Source organism: Herpailurus yagouaroundi, unplaced genomic scaffold (genome assembly GCF_014898765.1).
Source record: "Herpailurus yagouaroundi ecotype Mexico unplaced genomic scaffold, PumYag 216, whole genome shotgun sequence".
NCBI classification, from domain to species: Eukaryota; Metazoa; Chordata; class Mammalia; order Carnivora; family Felidae; genus Herpailurus; species Herpailurus yagouaroundi.
Genome location: NW_024412447.1, coordinates 1,646,664 through 1,671,694, shown reverse-complemented (window position 1 = coordinate 1,671,694; position 25,031 = coordinate 1,646,664). Strand labels below are relative to the sequence as shown.

At 59.6% G+C, this 25,031-nt stretch overlaps 3 protein-coding genes across 7 annotated transcripts in view; 2 read left to right on the top strand and 1 right to left on the bottom strand.

Annotated features, from left to right (window-relative positions):
- SNX8 (sorting nexin 8) overlaps positions 1-7,123 on the top strand; it is a 69,531-nt gene extending 62,408 nt beyond the window's left edge. For 3 of the 4 annotated variants that reach the window (XM_040455725.1, XM_040455724.1, XM_040455722.1), the window contains exons 7-11: positions 230-362; positions 3,099-3,167; positions 4,859-5,008; positions 5,403-5,552; positions 6,958-7,123. In XM_040455725.1, coding sequence (XP_040311659.1) covers positions 230-362; positions 3,099-3,167; positions 4,859-5,008; positions 5,403-5,552; positions 6,958-7,068 — 613 coding nt within the window. In that variant the 3' untranslated portion in view covers positions 7,069-7,123. The remainder of the gene's footprint in view (positions 1-229; positions 363-3,098; positions 3,168-4,858; positions 5,009-5,402; positions 5,553-6,957) is intronic. The other variant, XM_040455723.1, reaches the window with a different exon arrangement.
- A 2,569-nt stretch (positions 7,124-9,692) lies between these two features.
- NUDT1 (nudix hydrolase 1) lies at positions 9,693-19,357 on the bottom strand. The gene is made up of 4 exons (XM_040455728.1): positions 19,262-19,357; positions 17,308-17,475; positions 10,653-10,798; positions 9,693-10,417 (listed from the first exon to the last, which is right to left on the bottom strand). The coding sequence occupies exons 2-4, from the start codon at positions 17,457-17,459 to the stop codon at positions 10,245-10,247; spliced, it is 471 nt and encodes a 156-aa protein (XP_040311662.1). The 5' UTR covers positions 17,460-17,475; positions 19,262-19,357; the 3' UTR covers positions 9,693-10,244.
- Positions 19,339-24,965, top strand: MRM2 (mitochondrial rRNA methyltransferase 2). 2 transcript variants are annotated; one of them, XM_040455727.1, is made up of 3 exons: positions 19,339-19,429; positions 20,909-21,198; positions 23,847-24,965. In XM_040455727.1, the coding sequence occupies exons 1-3, from the start codon at positions 19,422-19,424 to the stop codon at positions 24,287-24,289; spliced, it is 741 nt and encodes a 246-aa protein (XP_040311661.1). In that variant the 5' UTR covers positions 19,339-19,421; the 3' UTR covers positions 24,290-24,965. The 2 variants fall into 2 exon arrangements, with proteins under 2 accessions (XP_040311661.1, XP_040311660.1); XM_040455726.1 differs by lacking the exon at positions 19,339-19,429 and adding an exon at positions 19,454-19,540.
- Positions 24,966-25,031: the final 66 nt, after the last annotated feature.

The window sequence follows — 25,031 nt, the reverse complement described above, 5'->3', positions numbered from 1 at the left end:
GGAAAAGGACACTGAGGGCTGTTGTCAGCATGACTCCGCCCTCCCCCGCAGGCGCTGGGGGTTGCTGGCCGGGACTGGTCCCGAGGTCTGGGGGAGGGGCTGAGGCCCGGCCTTTCGGACGCACGTCCTGGGTCACGGGTTGTCGTCCTGGGTCACGGGTTGTCGTGGCGGACGGCCAGGTCAGCTCCCAGGCCTTGAGTGTCTTGTCGTCCGTCTCTTTTTCCCCTAGTGCTTTAGGGTCTGATACGACCCCGCTCCCCTCCTGGGCCACTCTGCACAGTAGCACGTGGGGGTCCCTGAAACAGGCACTGAAAGGCCTGTCCGTTGAATTTGCACTGCTCGCCGACAAGGCCGCCCAGCAGGTGAGTGAATTTGTTCTCCACGGTGTCCGTTCCGAAGAACATTCTGTACCTGGGGAGCACACGCAGGACATCTTCTCACGTGCACTTCAGAGGTCAGAGTCTGCGGCGAGTGGATTGCCGGGCCCCGCGGGAACTGCACATCCCCGTCAGTTCCGAGCGGCTTCCTGTGAGCCGTTGACTCTGAAGAGGGTTGCTGATGACGAAGACAGATGGGGTCTGATCTTCGGAGGGTTGACTCTGCTGAAATCGGACGCTGTAACTGCCCTGGCAAACGTAATCTCTGACTTCCTCAGATACCTGTGGGTGGACCAAATAGTTTCCGCTGTGCTGTCCCAGCCAGCAAGTATTTGGCCCCTCGGTCACCCAACAGAACAACGAGTAAGCTGCAGCACCCCGCGAGAGCCCCCTCGTACCCCCCAGATACCCAGTTAGACTCCGGAAGTGTTTCCGCCATCCACACGGGTGCGGTGTGGTCGTTGGGGATCGATTGGAAGGTACGGTGTTCACTGACAGCCGGAAAGGCTCATCTGGGTGCTTTTATGCTGTAAAACTGCTACATGACTTTGAGGGTGAGCATTTGCTGCCCAGTTCTTGGGGAAACGGTCTTTCCCTAACCATCTAAAACCGTCTAAAAACGGTAGATGGTTTTAAATAAATTAAAGTGATGTACTTGGGAAAGCCTTGCTGCCTCAGACGCAAAGCTCCTTAGTAGCAAGCCGGAGAACACAGTGACGGTGGCCGATCCCCAAGCGTGGAATTGGGGGATTTTCAGGCTTCACGTGGGGCCCTCAGGGGCCCAGGATATCTCTGAGTGTTGAAGAAGGAATCTGATCTTGTTGCGGGTAGGGAAAGTCCCGGGTTTTCTTCCTCTGTGGTTCTGGTGCCTGTGTGTTCCCGTTAGAAGCTGGTGTTGGCGTTTCTCGGAATTGGTGCCGGCCCCAGTCCGTGTCCAGGTCTGCGTGGCGCCCACATTTCCACCGCGGGGAGGACCGGGCACGTGGTGTTGGAGGTGTGGCAGCGTGGAGAGGGAGCCCGCTCGGTGCGCGGCCGGTGTCTTGTGCTGGGACGTGGCTCAGGTCCCTTTGGTCTCGGGCCTGTTTCTGGTCCGTGAAAAGGAGGGGGCTGGATGAAGTCATTAAAACACTTCTCATTTAACCTGTTGAACTTTCCTCACAGCTGATTGTAAGACGGAAAAGTGAAGTTATCCTGGTTGCGGGGATCCTGGGCCCCAGACAGCTCCTTCTTCAACAAGTAGCCTCGTGGCAGGGGTGGGGGTGTGTGTGGGGCGCACCGTGAACCCCCCGAGGTCACGCAGAACGCGAGGTGGAAATTCCAAACTCTGTCGTCTCCGGTGGTTTCCGACTGAGATTTGGATGCTGGGTTTCTGCGTTTGAAGAGGGAGACAGGGTTCGGGCTTCTGATGAGCAAGTTCGTAGTTTGAAGTTCCCCCCGGCTCCGAGATTCTCTGATATCTCACGGAGGCTGCTTTGAAATGCGACGTCTGAGGAAGTGCCACTTCCTGAATGTTGCTCTCTGTCCGCTGTGGTTTTCACGGTGAAGTGGAATTAGTGTCGTCTTAATGTGAAAGTGGATCAGAGGCCCATCAGGACTTTGATCCAGCACAGCCGGGGTTCTAGTCACTCTGGCCGTGTGAGCAAAGGCATGCGAGGGAGGGTTTTCCTCACTCTGTCTCCACGCGTCCTGGCTTTGTTCTCTGCAGACTGTGAGGAGATCTGCATCACTGCAGCCCAGCGAGACCGCTGAGACCCAGAGCGGGCCGTTTTCCTGCGGACAGGATGGCGGTGTGGGGTCTCACGCGTTGGGGCATCAGACTAGAACGAGGACCTGGGAGCCAGGGACGCGAGCAGGAATGACCCTCAGGCCAGACGGGTTGGGGGAGGCTCCATTCTCCTGGGCCCCCTGCCCACTCAGGAAGGAACGGGGCACCTGTGGATCTCTGGTGTTTTCCTTTCCAGGTTTTAAAAGACTGAAACACTGCTATTTTCCTGTAACCTTACTGGTTGGAATCTTGGCTCTGGGCGTGGGTTGGAGTGGCCCGGAGCCTCTGAGGTCATCAGGCTGGAGTCCTGGGGTTCCCTGAGTCGGCCGCAGAGCGTGGGCCGGAACCGCTGGCTCGCAGTGCGGTGCTCGTAACCCCCTCAGACACGTCCTTCTATTCGCTTCTTCGCACCTTCTGCCGCCTTCCGGCGGCACCCTCTACACGCTGCGCCTGATGTGCGGTTTATGAGAGGCGCTCTTCATGCTCTGCCACAGCTGGAGCTCTAGAGGTCGTGAAAGGGCTCATTTTCGTGAGGAGCCGGTGCTGCGCCTGGGCGAGGTGCTCGGCAAGTGTCGGGAGCTGAAGGACGTAAGCTGTGCTGTAGCCCTTCAGGACACGTGGCCGTGAGCACAGTGTTAGCATTGGGTGTTCCCAGGAGGCCAGCCTGGCCCCGACTGTGACCGTGGCTTTGGCGGGCCGCGAGGCCCAGTGGTGTTGAGCGGCGGGCACAAGTGGACGGGTGACCTTGGAGGCCCGGGATGTAGCTCTCGCCTAGCCGCTGGCTTCTCTGGCTCCCCTGCCTTGTGTGGGGGGCTGTCGTGTGGGACGGGGGCTCTTCTGCAGAGCTGGCTGGTGGCCGTGGGGGGAGGGCCGGCTCAGGCCTGCAGATGGGAGGCCGTGGCCGGGCCTCTGGGTCCCGTGGTGCTCGGTGTTGGTCACCCACCCTTGTTTTCTAGGGCAAACAGGAAGAGAATGACGTGGTGGAGAAGTTGAACCTCTTCCTGGATTTGCTGCAGTCCTATAAAGTGAGTCCGGCTGTTCCTTGGCCAGGGACGGAGCTGTTGAGAAGTCTCCCGTGAACTTTCAGGGCTTGACTCTGGGAAAAGAGCCGTGAAGCCAGGGCCGAGGAGGGAAGACCGTGGGTGGTCTCGGCGGGCACTGCAGGGCTTCCAGCTGTGGCCCGGCAGGCGTGAGGACAGGCCTCCGGCTTGCCTTGGTCTGCCCATGGAAGGTGTGTGGGTGTGTGCACATGCACGCATACGCGTGAGTGTAGGCTCACGTGAATGCGTGTGTATAGGTATGTGTGTATGTGTGCATGTGTGTGTGAGTGCGTGTGTATGAATGTGCATGCACGTGTGCCTGCATATGTGTACGTGTGTTCACGTATGTACGTGAACCTGTGCGTGTGTGTGGATGTACCTGAGTGAGTGTACGTGTGTATGTGTTAGGGTATCTGTGTATATATGTATCTGTGTGTACATGTGAATGTGTGTGCACATGTATTAATATGTGTACCAGTGTACGTGTTTGCATGCACACGTGTGTATCTGTATGTGTGCACGTACGCATGCACACGTGTGCACGTAGTGTACATTTTTGCGTATGTATGCATGCACGCCTATACGTGTGTGCACGTGTGTGTGTGTGAGAGCACGCGTGAATATGCTAGGTCCTTACAGGTACCGTGAGGGGCTGGCCTGGTGCTGAGGGAGCTTGCCCCTTCCACGGGCAGAGATTCCAGGAAGCCTGACTGCAGACTTCCTAACTGTCGCAGCACTGGTGACAGGTTGGATTGCCTGTGAAGCCAGAGAATCCTTCTTGCTGAGCTCAAGGAGAGGGGGCCTAGTACTTTGAGGAATGTTCCGAAGGGATTTGTCTGTTAAGTTGGATGGTAGCCAGGCAGCCTCGAAATCCCAGCACTGGTTCAGTGGCCGATATTTCCCACAAGACTCCTGATTGAGGTTATTTTAGGGCTGCAGGGAAATGCCCGTGCAGCTTCCTTTTGGAGACTGGTCTCTGTGCTGCTGGAGGCACACAGCGTTCTGACACTGGGCTGCGTGACAGGCCGAGGTCCGGCGCTGTCCCGGCGCTCTGGCATCTTCTCTGTGGACAGGCCCTGTCTTCCGTGTGGTTTTGGTTTGTGGTGCCGACTGGCACTGCGACCCCTCTTGGTTCGACCCTGGGCCTGGCCCCAAGCCGCTCTGTGCCGTGAACACTTCCCGGGCAGGGAGGGAGAGAGTGTGTGCCTGAGCCTTTTCTGAGGCGGGAGGGGCTGGAGTGTGAACGGCGTGGAGGGAGAGGCTCCAGTGTGAATGGCGTGGAGGTGCTCGAGTGTGAACGGTGCGGAGGGTGGGATTCGAATGTGAACGGCGCGGAGGGAGACGCTCGCGTGTGAACGGCGCAGAGGAAGGGGCTCGCGTGTTAATGGCGCGGAGCGGGGTCTCGAGTGTGAATGCCGGAGGGAGGGCTCGGGTATGAACGGCGGAGGGTGGAGGGAGGACTGGAGCGTGAACGGCGTGGAAGGAGACCCTCGCGTGTGAACAGCGCGGAGGGAGAGGCTCGCGTGTGAATGGTGCGGACTCGGAAGTCTGCGTCTGTTGCGTAGTCTCCTTCCCGTGCTCCCTTTCACCTGCTGGCTCCCACGGTGGGGGGCGGGGGGGGACGGCTCCGGGTCCCTTCCCGCTGGGGGCCGAGCACGGTGCACCTCCCTCCACAGGACCTGTGCGAGCGGCACGAGAAGGGCGTGCTGCACAAGCACCAGCGGGCCCTGCACAAGTACAGCCTCATGAAGCGGCAGATGATGAGCGCCACTGTGCAGAGCCGGGAGCCCGACTCCGTGGAGCAGCTGGAATCCCGCATCGTGGAGGTGGTCCTGGCGCGGGGGGGGGTGGGGGGAGGGGGCGTGGGCGGCCTGGGTCTGCCCCGCCGGGCTGGGCTGCGCGCCCGGCCTGGTGGCCCCCTGGAGCTGGACTTCCGGCCTGTCCTTGGCTGGCTCCCGTGCTGCCCGGACGTCGCTGCCCTGTGCTGGGGTAGCCGGCGGCGGGAGGGCCGCCCCGCCACGCCCAGAGCGGTGCTTTGTGCTCAACCCAACTGAGCCACCCAGGCGCCCCCGGAGCGGTGCCGTCCGGATGCCCGGTTGGCATGAGTGGCTGGCGTTTCCCTCGGCGGTGGTGCGGGGCGGGGTACGGGCAGGGCCCGTGTTGGCGCGGCGCCCCGCGGTGCGCGCCAGCCCGGTGCGAGGGCGCCTCCTTCCTGTGCAGCAGGAGAACGCGATCCAGACGATGGAGCTCCGGGGCTACTTCTCCCTGTACTGCCTCCACCAGGAGATGCAGCTGGTCCACGTGTACCTGCCCCTCACCTCCCACATCCTCGGTGCCTTTGTCAACTCTCAGATCCAGGGGCACAAGGAGGTGGGTCTGCCTGCCGGCACCTTTCTGCCTGCAAGTCTGGCACCCTGCAGCTGGCCCTGCAGGGTCACCGGGAAGGGCAGGGAGCGGGGGGCTGAGGGGGTGGGCACGGGACCTTTCAGCCCGCCTTGCTCACATCTGCTAGTCTCACACGGAGCCTGAACTGCAGGGGTGAAGTTGTCCCCGCCATCCTCGGGGGAGGGGACGGGACTGTGGGAGGCAACGAAGGAAACATTTCTCTTCTCCCGGAGGAGTTTCAGAGCCGGGGTAAAGCAGAGCGTCCCCCAGAACGGAGTGAGACAAGAGACGGTGGGGAATCAGTCAGAGGAGGCAGGGGGTCGCTTCCTGAAGACCCCTGGTCAGCGTCCTCCAGATGGCGGCTTATAAACGGGGGTGAAGCGCTGTGCTTGTCCCGAGGCTTGGCAGGCCGCGCCGACACCTGCCTGGCCCCCGTGACCCAGAGCCGTGTTGCGCTAGCCAGGCTTGGACTCTCTGCTTCTCAGACGGGGCCGGGTGTGTCCTCTCCGGACAGCCTGGAAGGCCGGGTGTCCGCAGGGTTGAGGAAACTTGTAAACGGTTCTCGGGCGGTTCTGCTTTTGCTGGAGCTTCCTTCAGACATCGTGTGTTCCGGGTTCCTTTGACGCCTTTAGTTAGCCCTGGGAGCGCAGTCACCTGCTCAGGGGTCCTTGATAACAGTGGGGCAGCTTGGGCCACAGCTTGTAGAGCCCCGGCTCCGTGCCTGTTGGAGCTCTGCGGCCTTGGTCGTGTCCTTGAACCTCCACGATCACCTGGGGGACCCGGAGGGCGACGGGCTGCAAGCAGCTGGGGTCCGGGGCTGTGCTGGGCGCACGGAAGACTACAGCGTCCCTGTCCCCAGGGACCACACTGACCAGTGGGGGGGTGGGGGGGACCATCCTGACTCAGCCAGCCGGGGAGGAATGGGCTTCTCCCAGACCGGGAAGATGTGTGTGGAGCCCACACATGGGGTGGGTATGGTTCTGTCTGGACGGACAGCGCATAGCAGGAGCTCAGGCGTGCAGTCCATAACACTCGCGGACGACATCTTGGAGGCAGGGTGAGGGGCTAGAAGGTGGAGGTTGTCAGTCCGGCCGGGGGCATTTGTGAATGAGTGTCTCAGCGGTCAGCTCGGTCTCTGGTCTAGAACCAGTCGTGCCGGAAACACCCGGACGGCTTGTCCTGTTGGACTTCGGGATTCCCCTTACACCAAGCCATCCGAGGCGGAAGGGGATGAGAGCAGGCAGCGGAGGGGCCTGTGGCGCCGGGGGCAGTGGCCGGGGTCTCCGGGCGGGCCGTGTTGGGCTTCTAGGGGTTTTGCGGGGAACGGACACACTGGGGCGTGTCGCCGGCTCGTGGCCTGTCTCAACCTGGGACACTCCCTCTTCTCCAGATGAGCAAGGTGTGGAACGACCTGAAGCCCAAACTAAACTGCCTCTTCGCTGGACCCAGCGGCTCCCCGACTCCACCGAGGCTCCCGCAGGACGGCGTGTCTCCTCGCTAGTGCCAGACGCCTGGGGCGGGAGCTCCGGGCGGCCTCACTAAAACCTCTTTCCAAATGGCGTGTTCCTGTTTAATTCCCTCCAGATAGTGGCTGCCCCCCACCCCCCGCGGGGTCCCCGGTGTCTGACTGACCCCCAGTTCCAGTGGGGCCGGGGTTTGGGTGCTCCCCTCGTGGGGAGTGGGGCTGAGGATGTGACCCCAGGCCTCTGAGCATCCACGAGGGCCAGAGGCCATGGGGGTCTGCTCAGCTGTCCTGGGCCCCGCCCGACGCTGCACTGTGCCTGAGCCTGGCGGTCAAGAGTTAAGGTTCCCTGGAAAGGTCTCTGATTCCAGGAGATCAGGGTGGCGAGGATGGCTTCCACATAGCAGGTGCCTGGGGGCATGTGCAGGGGGCACCCATGAGTTTTGGGGAGTCGGGAGGGTCTGGGCCCGATGACCAGGGATGGGGAGGTTGGAACCCCCGTGTCGGACACGAGGTGGCTGTATCTGATGAACCGGTCAGTGAGGGTGGACTGTGACCTAAGGCCGGCGGGCACTCCGGACGGGTGTGGGTACGGCGGGGCCTCGGCGGGGGGGGGGGGGTCACTGGGTGCACAGACGGTGTCCACCTCCAGGAGGCAGGCGTGGGTCGGTACCATGGGGCCCTGGTCTGGACTGGGTCTGGGTAAAGTGTCCCGTGTCCCTCCCTGTCATGTGCCCGTGGGCTGCGATGTCGGGGACAAAGGTGAAGTGGTGCTTCTGTGGTCTGCCGCCGTGCAGCACCAGCTGTGTCCTCGCGGTTGCTTGCAGGCCCCTGTCTTTGGAGGCGGCAGCTTGCGACGGCTTGAGAGCGGAGGCTGGAAGGGGAGGGTGGGCGGGGCTGTGTTCCAGCTGGGGTCTGGAAGGGGGGGTTCTGTGTGGCTCTGGCTGACCATCCCTCGCCCCATTTTGGGAGGCACTCTGAGCCTCCCTCCTCATTCCAGGCAGGCCCGGAGGGGATCTGTTCTGGGAACTCTGGGGTCAGTGTGCGCCTGGGGCCTCCGAGCGCTTCCTGCTCTGAATCCCTCTTGTGTAAAGACCAGCAGGGCGCCTTCCTCCCAGGCCGGGAACACTTTGAGCTCACTGGCCCCCCCCCCCCCCCCCCCCCGCCCCGGCCAGAGCGGTGTCGGTGGACCTGTGTTGTGGGAGGGTCCGACTGCACGCCAGGAGTCCTGAGGGTCTCGCCTTCCCGGGGTGCAGATGCCTGTGCTCCAGGGGGCTTTCTCTGGATCTGAAGGCAGGTGGGACTTCCCACCTGTGTGTCCCCACACAGCACGCAGGACTCCCGCACCCGTCCTGGGGTGCTCTTGCACATCACTGCCCGGGGCGGGGGTCGGGGAAGTATCTTTTAGGCCCAGCCAGACACCTGCGTCACCCCACGTGTGGGTTCTCCTGTGCGGGGAGGAAGCCAGCTGCACCCCACGTAGCCCGAGGCCCTGGGACTGGGGCACATGCCTTCCTTGGCTGATAAGGGGCAGCGTACCCCCAGAGCCCAGCAAGCGGGGGCCCGTTCGATCACTGGGCCGTGCGTGTGTTCTGCTTCCCTTCGGAGAAGCTGGTTCTTGGGCACTGAGTGGATCTGCGCTGCCCCACAGGGCTGCCCCACGGGCGCTGTGTACACTTGAGCCGTAGGGCTGACCTCCGAGCCTCCCGTTCCCTGTCGGCTGCTGCCCGCGCGCCACGGCCTGCCTGTGGGTGGTGCGGGACAGGCGACCACAGGACACTGGCGAGCTGGGAAGACACCCAGAGCAGACCCCACCACGCACGCAGTGGGGGCTGGGGGCTCACGGTGGGCAGTAGCACGGAAGGTGGGAGGGCCGGCGCGGAGAGGGTCTCCCAGGGCACGCGGAGGCCCGCCTCTCCCGGGTCACTGAGGAGAATTCCAGCACCAAAGACTTCACTTGTGCTTTCTCAAGAGGACTTTTCCTGAGACTCCGTGTTCCTGGCGGCCTCTCCGTGCGGTGGGAGGAGCCAGGAGCCCTTCTTGGCTGGAGTTCCGGCCAGGGTTTTCGAGGCTTACCCAGAGGGCGCTTTCTTGTGCATCCCCGCCCTCCCCAGCCCCTGCAAGGAGGCTGGCAGATGGGAGACACTTGCTGGGCTGTGTGCGTGGGGGTCACGTCCTTCCTGTGCTTGTCAGCTGGGGACAGCAGGGGCCACCTTTTGCCCCCCACAAAGCCTCCCAGGGCCAGGGCCGCTCTGGGGAGGGCCAGGCTGCCAGCAGCTCTGGGTCAGGGAGCGCAGGGGCGTCCCAGCTTGCCTCCGTGGCCCTAGTCTCCAGGCTGGGACTGCGGGAGGGAGACCACAGCCTTGCCTTGTCTCCCACGGTCTGCGACGTCCCGGTGCCACGGGGACAGAGCCCGATCCCGACTGCAAGGCCGGAATGGAGCCCGGCCCCGGTGTGTGCCTTCGCCAGGTCCCTCCAGCCTGGGCCCAGCTTGCCCGTGGCATCAGATCCGGGCACGTGCGGGACTCTGCACAGGCTGAGGTCGGCTGGTTTTGTCGGCATTCGAGACCCTTCTCTTCGTGATGCAGTTCTGTGTATGGAGCACTTTACAAGGCTGTAGGCATCAATTACTACGCCAATAAACTGGAATCGTTCACACACGGTTTGCATTCTGAGAGCTTTATCAATAAACACACGAACAACTGTGATCAAACCCCTTTATAAAACTTGGGTGAAGTGGGTTCTCCGTATAAGCGAGTGCTGCCTCCCTCCTTCCTGGCAGTCCGAAGTCTGGACAGGAACAGCCAGTCCCTTGGGGTGAGGGAGGTGACGGCTTCTGATGCATCAGACCAGGGTTTTAGGCCCGGGCCTCGCCTGTTCGGTTTGCCCTTGAAGGAGGGGCGGGGGGCAAGGACGCCACACCCTCTAACCCACTCTATGGTCCTGACAAGACCGCGGCGCCCAGCCCGCCCTCTGGGCCCAGTGTGCAGGCCATAGGCAGCCGGCAGGCAGGCAGCTTCCTGAGGACGGGCCTGGGCTGGTGTGCGTGGGGCCCCGTGAAGAATGTGAAAAGGTAAGAGAACTTTCTTCTCTCCATCTCACCCCACCTGGAACCCCCCGTCCCGCCTCGGGGCTCCGAGAGCAGGTGAACAGATGGACGGCACTGCGGGTCCGCAGCGGATTCGGCGGCCTGCGGGGCCAGCGTGGTTCTGTGTCTACACCTCGTCCACCTCACGGAGCGTGTAGTCCAGGATGGTGTTGGGGCCCTGGAACTTGAAATACCCGTGGAATTTCTTGTTCTGAAGCAGGAGGGGAAACCAGTAGCTGTCATCGGGCCACATGTCACCAAAGGGGATCCGGTCCAGCTGGAACCACCGGGGCCGCATTTCTGTGGTGGTGCAAAGGGGGACATGGTGTTCAGCCGGGAGCTAAACTGACTTTTGGTGAGAAACTGCCAGGCAGTGTCGTGTGAGGAGCTCGGCAGGCTCCTAGTTCAACCCTCGGGCCGTGTCCCGGTGTCACTCCGCGCAAGAGGGAGGAGGAACGAGGCTGACGCGAGGGGCTGGCGCAGCGCCTGCCCCGGGAGACGGAGGCAAGGGAGAAGGGGAGGCCCCGAGACTCACCGTCGCTCTCCGCGGGCGTCCCCTGGACACTGTCTGTGCGGAAGATGTGCACGTCCATCAGTTCCGGCTCGCCTACGAACTCGAACACGATCCGGCCCACCTTGTGGAGTGTGTCCGCGGTCAGACCGCACTCCTCCTGCAGCTCCCTGCGGGCAAAGCGGGCGATGGTCACAGCAAGGCGCCGGGCAGGGGCACGCCCGCCTGTGGGCCAAGGGAGCCACAGACGCAGGCGCCCGGGCCCGCGTGAACAGTTCCCGACCTGGCAGGAACTTGGTTATCTGGGGGCCTGTTCATCGAAGCCGATTCTGTTCAGAGTCTGGTTCAGGGCGCACAGGCCGACCGGTGCCACACCTTGCGAGCCACGGCGCAGCCCAGGCCCGGCCGGGCTCAGCTGTTCGGGGGTCGCGGGCGAGCTGGGAACCTCCCACCCGGTCCTTCAGCTCCAGCTCTCTCCGGGGGGGGGGGGGGGGGGGGCAGCAGCCACGTGAGTACTGCTTTGTGGGCCGTGGGAACCCGGGCCCTGAACCGGGAGCCACCCTTCCTCACACGCCTGCTCGGAGGGCACAGGAGCAGACCGCTGTACACGGCCTCCTTCGCGAGGGCCTGCCTCGGTCTGTTCCACCGAGGAGACGCCCCCAACCCTCCGGCCGGCTTCTCTGCAGCCGCCCGGGGGTGGGGGGAGGGGGAGCGTGGGGCCCGTCTGGCTGCGTCGTCTCCTCCTGGGGCCCCCCCCCCCCCGACCCGAGCACTGTGCCCGGCCACCAGCAGAACCCGACGCCGCTTCTGTTTCAAAGTATTCACTGCTCAAGTGTCACGTTCGCCGCGGACAACCTGGCAGACCCTGGGCGGACGCGTCAGCAGAGAGAACCCTCACTGCCGCCTCATTGTGTTTCTTCCGGGCCTTCTCCTTCACACATCCGTTTACACGACTGCAGACGCGTCACGTGCTCGGACCCGCGCTTCCCACGCAAGGCCAGCGTGGCGCCCCGCCCCTCGAGGAGTTCCAGCAGGTGCGCGTCTCCGCGTGCGCGCCCCATACCTCTCCTGTCTGGCCCTGGCCAATGGCTCCGCCCCCCGCTTCTGGTTCCCTCGGTGTCTTCTGGAAGCCCTGTGCTCCGGACCCCGGGGAACCCCTGGCTGCTCGCTGCAGTGGCCAGGGAACTCGGTCTTTTGCTCCCTTAGAGCCTGGCTTCCCTACTGCTCTGGATGTATTCGTTTCTGTAAGCGTTCTCGTTACGCCTGACCGTTTACAGTTCTAAGTAGGGACAGGTTTTTTTTGGCTTTGCGCTCCAAGTTGTGTTAGGAACACGATACGGAAGTACCTCCCGTGCCTGTACGAAGCCAGGGAAACCGCTTTGCTCGTGAAACACACACACGCTGGGTCCAAACGGTCTGATGTGAGCAGACGCCTTCCTCAGCGGGAAGTCCACCCTGAGCTCCCGGTAAGGTCTGCAGGGGAATCACGCCCATTTGCTGCCGCTGTGGACGAGGCCGACTGGGGCTCTGAAAGCTGGAATTTGTTCAGGGACGTGCTTAAAATTAGACTTGACCTAAAAAAGTGAATGTCTTCACTTGGGGGGTGCAGGTGGCTTCCCCAGCTAAAGGCTCTGGCATCCGCCGGGCCTCCCCCACTGCTCTGGCAGCAGGCCGGTGGGTCTGGGTTTTAAAAACTTCACCTGGTGGTTGATGTTTTGACTAGTTTTGGTTCGTCTTCCCTGAATACACAGCAGTGCATGAAGTATCGATAACCTTACTTCACGGGCTGGGGTAATTAGCGGGGACGACAGCCTCGGTTTTGCTAAAGTGTCGGATCGTGTGTGTGACACTCAGCTCCCCAGATGGCAGAGAGCAGGATGAGGAACGCATTACACAGGACAGCAGCGGCCGAGCGTCTGGGTGGGCGCGGGGGCCCCGCGGTCCTGGGGCTCGGCTTCGGCCGCTGCCCCTCTGGGGCGCTCTGAACACCGTGCCCTGGGGCCTTGCTGGGGTCCAGAGATGGGACGCTGCACCCACCTACGGCCCAAACCTGACTCTGAGGGCCCCCAGACCCCCAGGTGCCCTTCGTGCGGCACCGGGGACAGCGCGACAGGAAACGGAGGTCAGGCCATGTCATATCTGCCCTGTGATTACGACGGGACTGCAGCACAGTGGAAAACGTGGTCTCTTCAGTAATGCTGTGTCAGCTGGATGTCTTGACGGATGAGTCTCGACCCTCTGCCCTACATCTTATCCCAAACTCCATTCCAGATGAAGATCTAACAGTCCTGAACGTTCCAGAAGAAAAACTTAGGAGAAGGTCTCCAGCCTGGGATAGGCAAAGATCGCACTAAAATGAAACTTCTACTCATAGAAACGTCATCACGAATGAAAAGACGGGCCCCAGGGAGGACACAGTAGCAGACTGGGCGTGGCCGAGGGGGACCCGCGAACTTCAGGACACCGCAGCCCACTGGGCCTGAGGACCGGACAGCAAAGAGAACAAAGATGGGACAACACAGAACAGAATGTCGGGTGTGGGACAGCCAGGAAAGGTGTGGCCCACGTGCGACGGGAACACCGGCAGGAGAACAGCAGTGACTCTGGCGGTCACTGGGAATTTCCCCAAACCGATGTCAGACGCCGAACCGCAGATCCCGGGAGCTCCGAGGACTCCAAGCGAGGCAGACACCAGAAAACTACCCGCAGGCACGTTTCCTTCAGAGTGTGATCAATCAAAGAAAAGGAAAAGATCTTAAAACCAGAGGACAAAAGCGCTTGGCCACAGAGGAACCAGGATGAGAGTCAAATCTGGCTCCCCAGAAACCGAGCAAGCAGAGAGAGAGGGAGCGAAATACTTAGTGTTGACAGAAAACACACCAGCCTAGGATTCTGTTCTTCCCATCAAGAGGAAGGGGAAATAGAGTCTTTCTCAAACAATAATTGAGGGGCCCCATTACCAGCCTCCTAATAAACACGAGAGCGAGGCCTTTGGAGAAAAAGGCAATGGCGGAACCTTGGGTCTGCACGAAGAAAGCGAGAGGACTGAAGGAGTGAGCCAAGGCAAGATAGAACCATTCTGGCTTTTATGCTCGATCGAGTGAGTGGGTAAGGGTGTGTTTGAGGTTACTGGCGACGACGTGTCCGTGTTGGTGTGCGCCATGTGTGCGTGCACGTGTGTAAGGTGCACAGTGAGCACCCAGGGTTGGGTGTTGGAATCAGGATTGTTGGCAAGAGGCCCTCAGACCACCCATGGGGCGGGGGGCAGTGTTATCTGAAAGTGCACTCGGATCGTGTGCAAATGCGTATTGCAAACTTTGAGGTGTGCACTAAACATTAAAGAAGTATAGCTGACCTTCTAAAAAGGGGAGAAAATGGAATCCCTTAAGTGCCCAATTAAAACCGCAGAATGGAGAAAAGGGGTGGAAGACAAAGCCAGGAACAGAGGACAAGGGTGACAAACAGAAAACCACCGAATCTGGTGGATATTAACCCATCTGTGTACCAGCCACCGCTTGGGACGTCAGCGGTCCACGGGCTCCGGCGAAAGAAAGATCGTCAGAGTGGATCTGAAGACAAGACCAGCCGGTGCTGTCCGCACGCAGCCCACGCTGCACAGAAAGATTAAAAGCACAAAGTATACAATGATCGAGATGAAAAAACGCAGATTGAACATAAACGGAGAGAAACGCACCAGGCTAACACTAGTCAAAGGAAGAAAGGAGTATCTGTACGGGTTTTAGAGCTGACTTCAAAGCAGCAAGTTCGGCAGGAATGAAGGGGATTCCGTCCTGCGGGAGGGACCACTTCTCCTCGATAGGATGCTTAATACGTATGCACCTGATGATAGTCAAGCTACGGGAGGCAAAAATGAATGGCGCCGCACGGAGAAGTGGATGAATCCACCGTCCTGGCTGGACACTTCAAGCAGAAAATCAATAAAGACGTCAAATGTATAAGGAACTGCAAATCTCTCAGACAGGCAGCCCCGTTTAAAAACAAGGGCAAAAGACCTGAGTCGGGGGCAGACACCAGAGGGAGCACCCGTGTGGCTGCGCTTATGTGATGCTTTAGAACAGGCCGAGTCCTCAGCCGTGAGGAGGCCAGCGTGCAGGCGGCCCTTTCCATGTCTTGGGCCACGTGCTGGCCACACGATGGGCCCATCCCTTAAACGTCCCCTGGTGAAGACGGGTGCACGTGCACTTCGGGACAAGTGTGTGCGACGTCTCCAGTCCTGGGCTCACGGAGACTTTGCGGGGGGTCGGCCAGGTGAGGAGCCAGGAAGAGTGGGGTGGGCGACAGCTGGGAGGGTGAGGGGCAGCGGCTGGAGCGGCGTGAAGCTGGGCCACGAGGGGGCTCCACAGGTGAAACCGGAGGTTCGGTTTAACAGCACTGGGTGCTATTACAGGGACTTCACGGGGCGCCTGGGAGGCGCAGTTGGTGGATTTTGGCTCAGGTCACGATCTCACAGTTGTGGGTTCGAGCCCCGAGTCTGGCTCCGTGTGGAGCGTGGAGCCCGCTTGGGATTCTCTCTCTCCCTGTGCCCTTCCCCCGCTTGCGCTCTCTCTAAGTAAAAGGAAACAAATAAATCAAGGGACTTCACACATGAACGAGAGAGACCCTGACCCGGTTTCGGGAAGGTTGCCCGGGGGCTGAGTGGAGAATGGACCCAGGGGGACAAGGGCAGAGCAGGGAGGCCAGCTAGGAGGCAGAGCACCTGTCCAGGTGGGGAGGGGTGGTCTGGACGCGGCGGCAGAGGGAGGCAGACCCGGATGGGTGCTAGTTGTAGCCGGGGGATAGAGGCCACATGCTTCCCATCCTGAGGAAGCTCGTTTCCTGACCGACCTCCAGCCTGCTCTGTGGGAAGGCAGCCGTCACACTCAGTACTGAGGCTCTGGGGTGACTGCTGGTTTCTCACGGGTGTGTCTCATTCAGGAAATGCTAACAGCGAGAGGACGAAAAGGAAAGGTCCTAAGAAATCGGGGGCCTGGAGGCTCCTGACCACCAGGACGGTAGGGGGCCGAAGGGAAGCCCCCCGCGGTCCCGCCACACGCCTCTGCACAGCCCCGCCCCCTGGCCCTCGGTGCTTCTTCGGATGCCTCGTTCCTGCCTTCCACCTGCTCGGACCAGACCGGACGCCAAGTCCTTTGGGAGTTCTCCTTTGTGCCCAGTCATCTGCCCTCACTCTTTATTCTGGATGCCCCGCACCGCTGGGTGCCCGCTAGACCCTCTCTCTGCACATGTCCCCGTGAGCCCGGCAGCCGGACTAGATCGGAGCCCCGCAGGGGGGCGGTCGGGACCTGTTCCCTGTGTCCTGACACTGAGCTCGACTTGGGGGGCGGGGGGGGCGCTGGCTTCCACCTGTTTCCGTCCAGGTTCCACGGGTAGCGAGGCTCAGGGGACCCAAGTCTCAGCAGACCGGCCTGTGCCCCCGCCGTGTGCTGTCGGAGCAACCTGGCCACGCTGCCTAGCGCTTGCCCAAACAAATGACCACAGGCGGCAGCACGCCGGGTCCCATGCCTAGGAGGGGGAGGTGCACGCCAGGGACATCACACCCGCGGCCGTTCACACCCAGGACTTGGCCCAGTCGTGCACCATGAAGTCAACTTGGTGGACTGTGACCAGCAATTAAAAAAACCCGAAGGATAGGAACTATGTTAGCGGGACGTGAGCACGTACTTTCGTGTGGTAAGAGCATTGTTGTATCAGAACGTAAACATCTCTTATGTGGGTTGTGATGTTTAAAAAACTCCAAACTAGGGGCGCCTGGGTGGCGCAGTCGGTTAAGCGTCCGACTTCAGCCAGGTCACGATCTTGCGGTCCGTGAGTTCGAGCCCCGCGTCAGGCTCTGGGCTGATGGCTCAGAGCCTGGAGCCTGTTTCCGATTCTGTGTCTCCCTCTCTCTCTGCTCCTCCCCCGTTCATGCTCAGTCTCTCTCTGTCCCAAAAATAAATAAACGTTGAAAAAAAAAAATTAAAAAAAAAACCAACAAAAAAAACCTCCAAACTTGAGAACCATCGGGCTGCGGAGCCTGCAGCTGACTTCCTTTCCAGAAGCCTCATTAGTACGCATGTGGGGATCTGGTCTCTTCCCCGGGGAAAGCGGCCTTAATTAAGGTTGCTGACTTCCTTCAGAATGCCATCAGTAGTAGCGAAGGCTTGTGGAGTGGTTTGTGAGATGTTTGCACACACAGTCTCATTTGTTCCACACGTGAGGACAAGGAAGGGCAAGGGGACCGATGTCGGAGAGCTGTGTGATCTCAGATAAGCCGTCAACCGCTCTGGGCTCTGGTTCCTGCCCGCGTGAGGCAGGCTGTGCCGAGGACTAACGGAGACTGTGTGTGAACAGGCTCAGACAGAAGAGCTGGTCATCGGCTCCCTGAACGCACGAGGAAAGCAAACGACTGACCAGCCGGAAGTCGCCACGCCACAGCGGCTTCCCAAATGTGTCAAGAAAGCCCCTCCCGCGCCCCCAGCAACAGCTCACGTGCCCTGGGCACTCCCCACTGGTCCAAATCCTGTATGGTTACATCCTCAATCTCCACACTCCCGAGAGGCAGGAAGGGTCATCGTTCTTCCCATTTTTGGGATGAAGAAACTGAGACCCAAGAGCTCCATAAGGAGCTGTAGGCTGTCACCCTTGGGAGCTGGTTCTGTGGTCAGGCCCACCCCTCCCTCACCTCTTGGCCCCGTCCTCGATGCTCTCTCCTCCTTGAACTTTGCCTCCGAAGCCATTCCACCGGCCGGCCCCGAAGCCTCGTTTCTTCATGCCCAGGAGAACTCGCGGAGGCTGCAGCACCAGCACCAATGTGTAGAGCCTGGAGGCGCCCATGGTCCCCCGGGGACCCCTTGAGGAAGGCAAGAAGGCTGGGTCAGCTTGACCTGGGTGCACGTGGAGTGTGGATGAGGCCAGGGGCCCGGTGAGATGGGAACGTGCTGGGGAAGGCAGGGGGGAATCTGGCGGTAACCTCCCAGCCCTGCCACAAGAGGCTCGCCTCATGCCAGATGGAAACCGAACAAACGAGCTTCCAGAGTAGAAAGAGGCCTGGCCCTCCGAATCCAGTGGCACCCGTGTCCAGGCCTTGGGATTGCCAGGGCTGATGGAGCAGGTTAGGAAAGGGCCATGTCAACCCTTCCCCCTCCTCAGCACAGGGCTGTTTTTGCCCCTGTGTCCAGCCCGTGGACAGTCCACCCCCTGTGGCCCCAACACAACCAGGCGGGTTAGCCGATGGTTCTCGGGTCAGGCTTTTGGCCTTGGCCTTTTCATCAGTGGGGCCTTCTACTGGCCTGCTGGGGTATGCCTTCCACACTTCACCGCAGAGCTATAGAGTCTCGAGGAGCTCCTGGCTCCTGGCAGAGAGCCCGCCCAGTGAGGGCTGGCTGGTCCTCCCTCCTGCGACAGTTCATAATCCGCTCACAACTGTTGCTGCTCTGGGCTCTGGCACTGGAGCCACAAGGGCCCCTCCCGCTCGAACGGGTGTGCGTGGTCCAGAGGAAAACTCCAAGGGTGATGCCTGGGTTGCTGCTGGACACATGGAGGAGGACCAGGACCCTCTGTGCATCCATCCCTGTCCCAGCCTGGGGCCACCGTTCACAAGTCTCTTACCCTGGGGACCACACCGGATGAGAAGCAGGATCCAGGAGCAGGGATCCTCGTGGGAAGCCACAATGTCTGAGAAAAGGGAGCTACAGCTGGGTCCTGGTTTTGGGGGTAGGTCTGGCCAAAGTGGGTCTCTCTGGCCGAGCCTACCTGTCTGCCTGTGTCCTCTGTCGTGATGCTGACTGGTTCGTGCCCAGAGCCCTGGCTTCCTGAGTGACTTGTGGTGGTGAGGCAGCTACCAGGAGTGTCAGCTATCACTTACTAAGCACTGGCTGTATACCTCTTTTAAAAAATCATTCTATTTTGGGGCGCCTGGGTGGCGCAGTCGGTTAAGCGTCCGACTTCAGCCAGGTCACGATCTCGCGGTCCGTGAGTTCGAGCCCCGCGTCAGGCTCTGGGCTGATGGCTCGGAGCCTGGAGCCGGTTTCCGATTCTGTGTCTCCCTCTCTCTCTGCCCCTCCCCCGTTCATGCTCTGTCTCTCTCTGTCCCAAAAATAAATAAACGTTGAAAAAAAAAATCATTCTGTTTAGTAGACCCAAGAACTTTGTGAGCTAAGACTTGCTTTCTCCATTTTCAGATCAAGAAACTGCAGCTCGAAGAGGCTCAGTCTGACCCAAGGTCAAACTTGGGGAAGACCCCAATCTGGGTCTAACGGGCTTTTGAAGTTCAGTTGTCCCCTGGGTCCTGGAGCAAGCGGCTTGGGACCACAATTAGAGGGTCCTCAGAGGGCCCCTCCGAACGTCAGCGGCTGGGAGGCTGCAACAGGCCCGGGAAGGTGGTCTCCGAGTCAAGTGGTCGGTACACCGAGGTCCCTCACCAGAGTTTTGAAAGATCGTATCCACAGAACACCAGGCTCAGGCCCTGGTCCCGGATCCCTCTCCTCCGACCTCTGCTCACCTGGCCCCCCCACCCCCTGGTCCCGCACCCCTCTTTCCCCTCCCTGGCTCCTCCCCCATCCCGTCCCTGGTCCCCACCCCTCTGCTCGCAGGACCCGGGCTCCTCTCCCCGGCCCCCTCCCCTCTCCCCTGCTCACCTGACCCGGGTTCCGCTCCCGGGCTCCCCGGTCCCTGTCCTCAGACCCGGGATCGCGCGCGCTTTCTGAACAAGGGAGCCGCGGAAGCCGGGGGGCGTGGCCTCGGGCCGGAAGCGAGGCCGGCACTTCCGGCGCGGGGGACAGGAGCGGATCGGCGCCCATGGCTCGGTGAGTGGGGCTGTGAGCCAGGTGCCGGGCGAGGTCGTGCGCTCAGTCGGCGTTTATGGGGGCGCCTGCTGCATGCGTGCGGGAGGAGGAGGGGCCGGGGGCGCGTCCCAGGTTCGTCCGCGGGGAAGGGGCGCAGAGACGCGGTCATTCCCGGCGAAGCGCCTAGGGGAGGACTTCCGGCCCGAAGTCAGTAGTCCGGACGGCTTCCGAGGAGCGGCGGGCGGGCGGAGAGCGTGGAGGGCTACGGAGAGCGTAGGGCGCAGGTGAAGGGGTGCTGCAGCTGGAGGGCGCAGGGGAGGGGCGCTGCGGGGGCAGGCCTGACGGCTGTGGCTCGGCACTGGAGAGGCACCGATGGCCCGTGTGGCCGAACTCTAGGTGTGGGCCGGCGCTGGAGGACAGGGCCTGTGTGACCCCGTTTCCGGCCTTCCCCCAACCGGCCCCGTTGGTTCTGGTGCCCAGGATGGCTCTGTGCTCCTTCCGAGAGACCCCGGGGGGCTTTGCGAAGGCAGCCATCACCGAGTTACTGTGTCCGGATCTTGACTGCACGCTTGGGTTGTTGAAGGGCCTTTGGCCGTGCGCCCTGGTGAAGATGTCCGGGTCTTCCCTTGAGGAACACGGATGCAGAACTTACTTTGTAGGGTTGTTCTGAGAGTTGAGTGAAGGGGGTGCGGGGAGCTCCCGGCCCGCGGCAAACCGTTCAGACCCTGACTTTGCCAAAGAGACTTGGAACTCGTTCTTCAGGCTGAGTGCAGTTGTTAGGAGATGGGCCTGGCGGCCCTGTGTTGGCCGCCTTGCCGTGGCGCCGAGGAAGGCGGGGTCTGCCCCCTGGGGGCTTCTCCCAGTCCCGCAGAGCCCGGGGACAAGTTGTCCCGGGGAAGAAAGAAGATTGCTTTGTCAACATCATCAGGCCTGTTAAGCAGAACCGGAAAAGCTTTGAGTTTTCCTTCTGAAGAAAATTTTCCCGAGGGCCCCACGCTTCTTCGCCAGAAGGAGTTCGCCTGCCGTGTTCGTGCACTTGGGCCGCCGCAGGCCAGGCGTAGACCACACAAACGCAGGCTGAGGCCGCAGACCCGGATCACGGTGCCGCAGGGCCCTTTTCTCGGGGGGCCTCTCTCCTCGACCTGCACACGGCTGCCTTCTGCCCGTGGCCTCACGTGGCCTTTCCCCGCGCACCTGTGTCCCAGCTGTCTCTGATGAAGACGCCAGTCGGGTCGGGTTGGGACCCGCCTGTATAGCCTCATTTGTAGTTACCTCTTTAAAGACCACTTCCGTTTTGAGGTTTCTGGGGTTAGCACTTCAACACACCCCTTTGGGGAGGGACTCAGTGCAGGCCATTACACCCGTTTTCTGGCCGCGTCGCCTTGTCAAGTTTCCTCCCCGTTTGGGCCTCCGGGCCCTTCTCTAAAAACACGTGGGCTGAACCAGAGACCCCACCTATCTGTGTGATGGCCACCTGTTTGCTCCCTTCTTCTTTCCCAGGTCCTTGAAGCTGGTACGTGCGTCCCTTCAGCGGCAAAGGTTTCACACCGCCGGGAGCCACTACAAGGGTCGGACCGCTGCTGAGCACCTGTGGCTGACGCGTCATTTGAGGGACCCGTTTGTGAAGGCAGCGAGGGTGGAGAGTTACCGGTGCCGAAGTGCCTTCAAGCTCTTGGAGGTGAACGAGAGGCACCAGATCCTGCGGCCCGGCCTCCGGGTCTTAGACTGTGGGGCGGCTCCCGGGGCGTGGAGCCAGGTGGCCGTGCAGAGGGTCAACGCTGCGGGCGCAGGTAGGGCCTCTGGCCACCCCCGAGTGTGCGGGCGCGGGCCAGCTGCCCTCCACCAGGGGAGGTGGCCAAGCCGCTTTGTGAGGACACATTCTTCGGAGTGGCTGGTGTAGGGGCCGATGAGGAAAACGGGACACTGGTGTGTTGACAGCGGGAGACCGGGTGGAAAGCTACGACGGAGACTAAAAGTGCCTCACATCACCACGTCCGTGTGTGCGTGAATGTGTCGGAGAGCCCCCTTCCCGAACTTGGTTTTGCACACGTGACTACACGTGTATGTTTTCTTTTTCAGAAATGATAGTAACTCACATTCTTCTTGCCGATTTGGAGCCTTAATGGAGGGCTTCTTCCCCCCCCACTCACTGACCTATTGACATTTTCCCATGTCTGCACAGCTCAGTCAACCCCAGAGTTTCCCAGGTCCTGGTCTTGGAAGCCCGGGGTCTCCTGGAGGCCCTGCTGGGGGCTGCTCAGGGTTCTCCCCTCTGGCTCAACATGAGGGACTCAGCTTTTACCTATTTTATATTTTAGGATTTTGTAAAAAAAAAAAAAAAAGAATGTTTCTGTGTTAATAAGGTTCCCCTGATCAGTCGGGAGAAACCAATACCCTCAGTGTGGAAAGCCCTGGCGTCCTTGTAAACGCTCGTGTAGACCGCCATATGATGAGGTCCCGTGCTGTTGAGCCAGCCTCCTGCTGGGCTCCGGTGTTGCCCTCGGGGCCTTTGTTAGCTGCACGAGCTGAGCCTAGCGTGGTGAGCATCCCTACCCTTTGTGTTTCCTGCCGTAAAGTCGGAAGGGACCAGAATCGCTGGCATTACATGACATATGTGCCGGCTCACAGAAATCTCAGACACCTGGGGTGCGGACCTTGTGCCCATTTTCCTAGCGAAGAATGAGGTTCGGAGGAGTTTGGCGGGCTTCTGAATGCACGGGCTGGGAGTGCTGTTCCCTGGGTTCGGGACAAAGAACCAGCTCCGTTACTGGGTGTGGGATGCCGCCAGGGGCCCTAGAACAGGTTACAATTTTTTTTTTTTTTAACTCAATATCGCCTAAGTGAAGGGATTTGTATCCGAGATCTCTGTTCCTTTTCCTACCACTGAGCCTGCCCACAGACCTAACAAGAGATTTTATTTTATTTTTAATCTTACGTTTATTTAGTTAGAGATAACTAAGATGTTGTGGTTCCTTGTAATTTATTTAAAAGTGCACCTTTTTTTTTTTAATGTCAAATTTATTGTCAAAGTGGTTTCCATACAACACCCAGTGCTCATCCCAAAAGGTGCCCTCCTCAATACCCATCACCCACCCTCCTCTCCTTCCCACCCCCTATCTACCCTCAGTTTGTTCTCAGTTTTTAAGAGTCTCTTATGGTTTGGCTCTCTCCCTCGCTTTTTTTTCCCTCCCCCTCCCCCTCCCCCATGGGTTTCTGTTAAGTTTCCCAGGATCCACATAAGAGTGAAAACATATGGTATCTGTCTTTCTCTGTATGACTTATTTCACTTAGCATCACGCTCTCCAGTTTCATCCCCGTTGCTACGAAAGGCCATATTTCATTCTTTCTCATTGCCACGTAGTGTTCCATTGTGTATATAAACCACAATTTCTGTATCCATTCGTCACTAACAACGGATTTTAATGGCTCCTGTCCCTGTATAACTGTTCCTCAGGGGAAGGAGGAGCACGGCCAGGTTTGACTCGTAGGAAGCAGCGGCCGAAGCAAAGGCCGTGGATAGAATGTCCGGTTTCTTTTCCTGCCAGAAGGTGTACAGATGCACCCAAAATATTTGCCTCTAGTGGCCCCTTCCCGAGGTTATGACGCCTGAGATGCTAACGAGAGTCAGGTACATGCCGTGAGGTGTGAGATGGCCTACTCTCCAGGGCTGAACATGAGAGTTTTCTCCTTTGAAAAATGCACTCTTCAAAATGGTTGGACTTCCAGTCCTTAGCTAGAAGTAAGACCCACGTTCCACCGCCGTGGGACAGCCTCTTTGCTACGCGGTCTGCACTAGCAGATCTGTGATGGCACCCTCCCCTCATGCCCTGGGGACTGAGGAGAAGGGCTCTCCTCAACGTGGGGCGGAGACGCAGAGAGGGGCCGGGGACAACAGTCGTGCTGGCCCGAGGCCCTGTTCCAGGTGAGGCGATGGCCTCTACTGCACAGCTGGTACCACTCACACCTGGTCGAGGGATCGGTTCCTGTACCTTGTCTTCCCCACTTCTCAGCTTGCTTCTAATAGTTTCTGCATCAAAAGAAAGTGGATTAAGCTAACGGCAGTGCTGAGTTAATCCGGAGGTGCTGTATGCATTCACGTGTCATTGGTTCGGTTTGTCAGAAAGCCCACTCGGAGATCACCCTTTCACAGAGAGCTGGCCTCTGGAAGGGAGGTGAAGCCAGAGTTGGGGTCAGGTGCCTGCCCCGGGACAGGCACTTCTCTTCTCTGGGCCTCAGTTAGCTTTCTTGTGTGGAGAGTGGGGACTGTCACCCCTGCCATGTGTGTGTTTGGGATGGATACAAGTGGGGAAAGGCCCGTGTCCACCTCTTGGCGTGTTCGCTCTTTACGTTGGTCCTGACTTTTTACTTTTATTTTTCTATTTGTATTTCTGAGGGAAGATTCAGGCTGTAAATAAATAACATACTCTGTCTTCCTTAGATCCCGGTGCTCCTGTGGGCTTTGTGCTTGGGGTAGACCTTCTCCACATCTTCCCCCTGGAGGGGGCAACTTTTCTGTCCCCCGCTGACGTGACTGACCCCAGAACCGTCCAGCGAGTCCGAGAGCTGCTTCCTGGCGGGAGAGCAGATGTCATTCTGAGTGACATGGCACCCAATGCCACAGGGATCCGGAGCCTGGATCACGACAGGCTCATTAGCCTGTGCTCGTCCCTTCTGGACGTGGCTCCAGATGTTCTGCACCCCGGCGGAACGTTCCTCTGCAAAACGTGGGCTGGAAGTCAAAGCCTTGGGTTACAGAAGAGACTGGCCGAGCAGTTCCAGAACACCAGGACTGTGAAGCCTAGAGCCAGCAGGAAGGAATCTTCAGAGGTGTACCTCTTGGCCACACAGTACCGAAGAGCGAAGGGGCCTGTGGAGGACTGACGGCTGCGTCTGCCATTTGTGGTCCTCTTCACTGCAAGTGTGGTCTGAGCTCTTTCCTGGAGTGTGGCTGGAGGGGTCAGAGCTTGATCCGGGACATGGCTGGCAGGATGAGGGTGGGACCTTTCTTTGAAACACAGTGTATTCACTGGTCACGATACATGATAAAAACTAGTCCCTAAGTGACCTTAGGTGCAGAGGAAGGATGAAAAGACAGTGGGAAGGAGAAACCTTGATGTAACACTGGACTCAACTGGCTGTTCACTTGTAACAGAGTTTCCACCATTGCTCCCAGAAGGCAACACCCAGGCTGTGGTTATACAGTGTAGCGAATGCGAATGAAAATCTGAAATTTCGACCTGGGGGTTAATTTCCATCTCTCTGGTGAATGGTGTGGAAATTAATACTTTCAAGCAACCAGAACCGGGGGCAGTTATGGAAGACATTTCATGTGAATTTTGCAGGGGGTGGTGTGCTTGTTTTGTTGCTGGAGATCCGCCTTGCTGTAATACTCCAGGCCCCTAAGACTGGAGTTGCCAAAGCAAGCAGCCACGTGGAGTGCTGTATTTCCTTTTACTCTCTTCCAGGAACTTGATGCAGCTTTATAAAACAATGTAGATTGTGTTTATTTAAGGGATTTCCATGCTTTGAAGTTTGTTTCTATAAAAATTGTTTTTTTTCAAAGCTACTTGTCATTAAAAAAAGGGGGGGGGGGGCGCCTGGGTGGCTCAGTCGGTTAAAGGAT